Source organism: Stegostoma tigrinum, chromosome 16, assembly GCF_030684315.1.
Source record: "Stegostoma tigrinum isolate sSteTig4 chromosome 16, sSteTig4.hap1, whole genome shotgun sequence".
Lineage (NCBI taxonomy): Eukaryota > Metazoa > Chordata > Chondrichthyes > Orectolobiformes > Stegostomatidae > Stegostoma > Stegostoma tigrinum.
Genome location: NC_081369.1, coordinates 51,048,267 through 51,055,214, shown reverse-complemented (window position 1 = coordinate 51,055,214; position 6,948 = coordinate 51,048,267). Strand labels below are relative to the sequence as shown.

At 43.0% G+C, this 6,948-nt stretch overlaps 1 protein-coding gene across 1 annotated transcript; it reads left to right on the top strand.

The window, feature by feature from the left end:
• Window positions 1-70: 70 nt before the first annotated feature.
• Window positions 71-5,753, top strand: foxf1 (forkhead box F1). Its single transcript, XM_048547186.2, has 2 exons — window positions 71-1,428; window positions 3,955-5,753. The coding sequence occupies exons 1-2, from the start codon at window positions 447-449 to the stop codon at window positions 4,113-4,115; spliced, it is 1,143 nt and encodes a 380-aa protein (XP_048403143.1). The 5' UTR covers window positions 71-446; the 3' UTR covers window positions 4,116-5,753.
• Window positions 5,754-6,948: the final 1,195 nt, after the last annotated feature.

Genomic DNA, 6,948 nt, shown 5'->3' with positions numbered 1-6,948 from the left:
TGGGAGGGGGGTCTGGGCGGGGAGTTCCTTGTTTCTTACGTCTTGACAGTCGAGAGGTTCGAGACGCTGATGACAAGAGATAAGTAAACGCGATCTCTTTGGCGTGGCAGATCCCAGAACAACTGCGATGGAAAGCTGCTCCCTGTGCAGGCGATCCAGGCAAAAAGTAACAGAGTTGAAGAAATAACTGCGCCGAGGCTCCCTCCCCAGCATTCGGCTGACTTTGTGTGTGTGTGTGCGTTTTTTTTGGTGGTGGGTGGGGGAAAGATCCGGTCTTTTTTCTGAAAAAAAAATTCTAGAGCAACAACAAGTTTTATTTTGAAACCTTACTTTGGAAATATTGAAGAAACGGCGGAGTTGAATCAAAGGACTAAAGAACAAAAAGAGGTTCAGAGTCGGCGATTTTTTTTTCGGCGTTTTGAGTGCCCGGCGACATTAGTTCCTGAATGACGGCCGAGATTCAGCAGCCGCCGGCTCACAGCACGGCCCAGAGCAGCCCCATGTCTGCATCTCCCGAGAAAGCCAACAATCAGACCTCTGTGATGGAATCAGCCATCTCCACCACCAAAACCAAGAAAACAAACGCTGGCATCCGACGCCCTGAGAAGCCGCCGTACTCCTACATAGCTCTAATTGTCATGGCCATTCAGAGCGCTCCTACCAAGCGGCTGACTCTCAGCGAGATCTACCAGTTCCTGCAGAGCCGCTTTCCTTTCTTCCGGGGCTCTTACCAAGGCTGGAAGAACTCGGTGCGTCACAACCTTTCCCTGAACGAGTGCTTCATCAAACTGCCCAAAGGCCTGGGCAGGCCTGGGAAAGGCCATTACTGGACCATTGATCCGGCCAGCGAGTTCATGTTTGAGGAAGGTTCCTTCAGACGCAGACCCAGGGGCTTTCGTAGGAAGTGCCAAGCGCTCAAGCCCATGTACAGCATGATGAACGGATTGGGCTTCAACCACATCCCAGAGACTTATAACTTCCAGGGCTCCAGAGCGCCCATCTCTTGTGCTCCAAACGGGCTTTCGTTAGACAGTAGTATCAGCATGATGAATGGACATTTGCCCAACAACGTTGATGGGATGGCTTTACCAGGACACTCGGTCTCTCACCTGTCGACCAACAACGGGCACTATATGGGAAGCTGTACAGGCTCTTCCGTGGGAGATTACCCCAACCACGCCGACAGTTCGGTCTCCGCCTCTCCCTTGCTGACCGGCGGTGGGGTGATGGAACCTCACTCCATGTACACATCCACCGCTTCGGCGTGGGCACCCCCGGCTTCTGCACTCAACAACGGGGCTCCTTACATCAAACAACAGTCTCTATCACCATGCAACCCTTCGGCGAACCTAACTTCAAACCTGCAAGCACATTCCCTAGACCAGTCCTATTTACACCAAAATAGCCACAATGCGACCGATATACAAGGTACAGAGCTAGAGTATTACAGATAGCCATTAGCAAGAAAGATTTATGCTCTTAAATCGCGGGAGGTACTTTATCTACGAACGACAGAGCAGCAGTATATTGCCAAGTGACAAACTAACGTATTAATCTAATTTTAATCTGATTTTTTAAAGAATGCTTGTAGAATACAGCAGACCCAATAGTGCGGTTGAACTTACTTCTGCTCCATGCTATTAGGACGAGTCAATCCAGATGTGGAACCCATAATATCATACGCAACTTTTTTCTCCCCCCCCCCCCCCGTTTTATTGTTGTGTTCGAGCTGGTGGCAAGTCATTTTGGCTAAAATAAACAGCGCTACAGGAAGCAACAAAAACAGGGACCAGAAAAAGAAGCCGCTTGGAGCTCAAGCGGTTTAGTGAAAACAAGGGCTTAGATAAGATTTCGAGTAATTATTTGAGACAGCTTCACTTCTCATGCAGTCGTTCCAAAGAAAGTGTTTTGCTTTTGGAGTGAGAGCAACTCGAAAACCAAGACTTGTTAATGTTGCTGCTTAAGGTTAATTTGGTCACTTTTTTTGAAAAAAAGGAAAAAGTATTAAAGAGAGAAAGTAATGCTTTTCGTGCACTTTCCCTCTGTATAAAGTGTTAGGAGGCTATGCACCAGTAAGATTGAGAAGGAATTTGGTAGAGACTGGATTTAGAGCTGTTGTCTTGGAGAAGAGTTTCACAAGTGTCATTAAGTTAAGGAAGTAGGTCGTTTTCGCTTCCTCTCGGCGCACGTAATTGGTTACTAGGCTGCAATGCTAACAAACTAAAAAAGAATAAACCGGCCTTTTGTTTTTCCAACAAATTCCAAAACGTGGTCAAAGAAAACATCTCGATGCCATCCCCGCAGGGACAGTGCTTGCTGTGGTGCCAACACGACGGCAATAACAACATCAGAATGCAAAAGGGACGACTCCCTGCCGCAGAAACCGTCTACTGGGGATTCATAGCGTGCGGTTCAGCTCCCAGAGCAACTCGGCCAGGAGCCCCATTAACTCTGTGAATCTGCAGTGTGGGGGTGGAATAATAACTCTCCAGTAGCCCAAATTCCCACTCTCAGTTATGCTGAGAAAGATATTCCAATTTCGGAGCATCTTCTCGGGGATATTTAATGTTTAAAAATCGACCCGGTAGCAAATATTCTACGTTTAAAAAACCCTCAAATGCTTACTGTTTTAAACAGTTCCATATTAGGAACAGATTTTAAAGTCCAACCACAAACGGTTTGACCTGGTCGATTTTTCTGCCACTCTGACAGACATCGTGTTAACGCTTGTGTACCAGTAGTAACTGCAGATACACTATGTTCCCAATGGACAAGAACAGATGCTCATTTTAGGTGCAAGCCAAGTTTAAACCCATGTCTATTTTGTGAATAAAAACAACCACAAATTAATGGCGTAAAATAAATCCGCAAACCAAATTTTTCCCCGTCGAAGCATTTCTTCTGTGGTATACGAGTTGCTCATCTTGCAGTGGCTAGCAGTATGATGATATTAAATATGGCACTTCAGCTTTCCGAACAGATTCAGTTTAACTGATATAACTGATATTACACTGTGAAAGTATCTCAATCAAGAAAATTTCCTTCACCTTTCCGAACAGATTCTGTCATGAAAGTATATGGACCAAGAAAATTGAAGCAGGCGGCCAGTAGTAACTTGTAAATACAAGGGAAATAATTCATCTGTGACTTATTATTTTGACCGTGATAAATTTCAAAATATCAGACCACGTGGGGGAATTTCATTTTGAGATGAAGTAGAGCAGTTTTGACACGGTGTTTAAATATGTGGGCATGAAAACTTCCAAAGCTTGGGTTTTAGTTAAGACCTAATCGTAATGCCTCCACTTCAGCCGCACCGTACAAATCACGGTGAGCATCTTTCATTGCGGGGCGAAAAAAAAATCAGACCGGGGAAATTCAAATGACCGGGCGGCGGTTTTCCTTGAGCAGTCTTTGAAATTATCAGAAAGAAAGACAGAGAGATCTATCCTCTGATCTAAACTGGACAATATAAAATATGAGCTGACTTGCTGGGAAAACTAGGGCGCAGTTTTGACATGCAGATAATCCCAGATATGTACTTTGTGCTTGGATAAGTTAAATATTAGTGAATGGATAGTTTAACAATGACGACTGATTTATTGCATCCAACTTATCAACATTGATTTAAGGAAAAAAAATGATACATTGTTAGATGGTGATTCATGGTAACATTTATTGGTCTCTGATAAACGTTATAATCAAGCCTTTACGCGAATCCATTGTTTGAATTACAGATGTTCTATTAAAAGATGTGTCTTTCACAGTATTGGAAAGTATTGTAAACAGTTGGGAACTTCCATTTTAATATTATTCTTCACAACCTGGCCTGAAAGCAAGATATTACTAGGCGGGCCTTTTTAATGCTTAATGTTTAAACACATTCTCTTAAATGGCATTTCTTCATCTTGGTGTTTTTTCTCTCTCTCTCCTCTTCCCATTTTCTTTTAATAGGAATTCCACGATATCACTCGCAGTCTCCCAGCATGTGTGACAGGAAAGAATTCGTCTTCTCTTTCAACGCCATGACGTCCCCTTCAATGCATCCATCAACCAATGGATCTTATTATCACCAGCAAGTGACTTACCAAGATATCAAACCGTGTGTAATGTGATCCTATCTAGAAAAATCAGTGGAATATGCTCTCCCCAACCCCACCATCCCCGGTCTTGCACCTCGATAGTTCGCAGCAGCGGTGCGTTCTTGTCCATAGAAACATTGTTCTGGATCCTTATTTAATACATTAAGCGGATCCAGAATTATTACTAGAGAGAGAAAAATACCATTTGTGAAGGCACTTTCAGCGAAGCTCAATCTAATAGTTTCTATTTATTCTAAGTTTTAGCTACCCATCATAAATAAAACACCGCATAGTCTCTAAAACTGATCAGTATTGTAAAATAAGTCAATGGTGCAGTGTGTTGGCAATATTTGCCGTTCCTGAAGTGTTTTTGTTTCATATAATGTAAACCAAGCCTTAATATGCATTTTTTAAAATAAAGTCATTCTAACCATTTTTTAAATTTGAATATGTATTAAAAAAAACACAATTTAGTGTCTCTTGGCATTGGGAAGAATTTCAAAAAAATCGATATTTTGACACCTGACTTTTAACATAATCTTATGCACTGTATACAAATGTAATTCGTGTGGATTTATAGACGAGATGGTTTGTGCCTTTTTGTAGATGACCGAAATGAAATGCTCTTTTATTCTGTGTATGAAGTCTACATGATATTGTTTAATTCAGTAAAACAAAACAACACGGCCTACATTTTAGGCCTGGAATGTGTAGTCTAGTTTATAGGCGGAGAGGTTTAATCGTGTAGACCCACCGCAGGTCGCTTTACTCCCGAGGTCCTGGACAACTGAAACTGCAATGTTTCAAAGTTGACATTTCAGACCTGGGGTGTAATTTATTTGAAAGCTTGTTCCTCTCGGATTATCAGTGTTATTTAACTCTGTAATTGCAGTGCAAATAAACAGCGAGCCCCAAATGCAATCTTTTAACGAGCAGAAAATTCCGAATTTAAAAACAAATCAATTTTTAAAAAAAAACTATTTCAAATACAAGGAAATAAATTGACAGATCAAACTCTGGTCCAGACTTTCTGAAATCCTGTGTTCATGCAAAATAGACACAAAATACCGCTGACAATCGCATCATCATAAGGCGTGTCCCCGCGTTATTTTTGTGAATAGTGTGGTCAGTGGAATGCAATTGTCGCATTATTAAGGAGGATATCACAGAATTGTAACTACTAATAGCAAGTGCTTACGAAGACGTTCACGTAGGTATAATTTATACGTTTTATTTTAAAGAGTGTTGTGCCATTTAAGAAGTATATTTTTCCCAAAGGATGTGGATGTCATTCTATTAAAGTTATTGTACTTATTATGCCCACTTCCGTTTCGATGCGAGTTCTCTTCATTATTTCCTCCAACTTTCTGCACACTATTTCCTTTTGTTTCTTGACAGCGCTGATTTCACGTAGACATTCCATTGCAGTTTTTTTTGTTACGGAGCTTGATCCTTTTTTTAAAGTATTGATTACATTCTTTTTGAAAAACCATGGACAGATTCACTGATGTAAATAGATCGTTAAATCCACACGTGAACTCATCGTTTGTTCTAAGTTGCTGAAATCACATTCCAATCTCTCTATATATACATCCACATTTATGTCCGTGCATTTGTGTATCTCGTGTGATCAGACATGTAATCTGTATATGTGGACATTAAAAATTCTAAAATGCCTTACAGCTGAGAGACATTCTTGGGGGACTTTAAAAAAAGCAACTTTCACAAACCTGGCCAGCAACACATAAAAAGTCAAATCAATAAAAGTTGATCAATCTCTCTGTTAACACACTTGGACGCTGGGAGAGAGCCGTGGAGGGTCGCGTGTTAAAGGAACGGGAAACTTCTGGAATGTCAGAGGGAATATGTTTTCTTGTAGCGCCATCGCGCGGCCCCGTTTCCCTTTTTGAATTACTGAGCTCAGTATCCCTTCCAAAATCATAGCGTCATGCAGGCAAAGAAATAACACGAAGACTTGCATTTGGATAGCGCCAGCCACGACTTCAACACGTTCCAGTCCACTCGCATACACGCAATGTCTTTAAAGTTATAATGAAACCTAATTTATTTCTTTAAAGGTAATCAAACAAACTGGGGAAAAAAGTCTGCATCAAAGAAGAAGGACAAATGATTTGATCAAAAAGATGGGTTTTGATGAGCCTGTTAATGGAAGAGGGGAGAGAGAAGAAAGGAGAAGTGCAGGGATAGTGGTCCAGAGTTTAACTGGCCGAAAGCACAGTCATCAGAGATGGGAGAGAGATAATGGGAACTGCAGATGCTGGAGATTCCAAGCGAATAAAATGTGAGGCTGGACGAACACAGCAGGCCAAGCAGCATCTCAGGAGCACAAAAGCTGACGTTTCGGGCCTAGACCCTTCATCAGAGAGGGGGATGGGGGGAGGGAACTGGAATAAATAGGGAGAGAGGGGGAGGCGGACCGAAGATGGAGAGTAAAGAAGATAGGTGGAGAGAGTGTAGGTGGGGAGGTAGGGAGGGGATAGGTCAGTCCGGGGAAGACGGACAGGTCAAGGAGGTGGGATGAGGTTAGTAGGTAGCCGGGGGTGCGGCTTGGGGTGGGAGGAAGGGATGGGTGAGAGGAAGAACCGGTTAGGGAGGCAGAGACAGGTTGGACTGGTTTTGGGATGCAGTGGGTGGGGGGGAAGAGCTGGGCTGGTTGTGTGGTGCAGTGGGGGGAGGGGACGAACTGGGCTGGTTGAGGGATGCAGTAGGGGAAGGGGAGATTTTGAAACTGGTGAAGTCCACATTGATACCATATGGCTGCAGGGTTCCCAGGCGGAATATGAGTTGCTGTTCCTGCAACCTTCAGGTGGCATCATTGTGGCAGTGCAGGAGGCCCATGATGGAC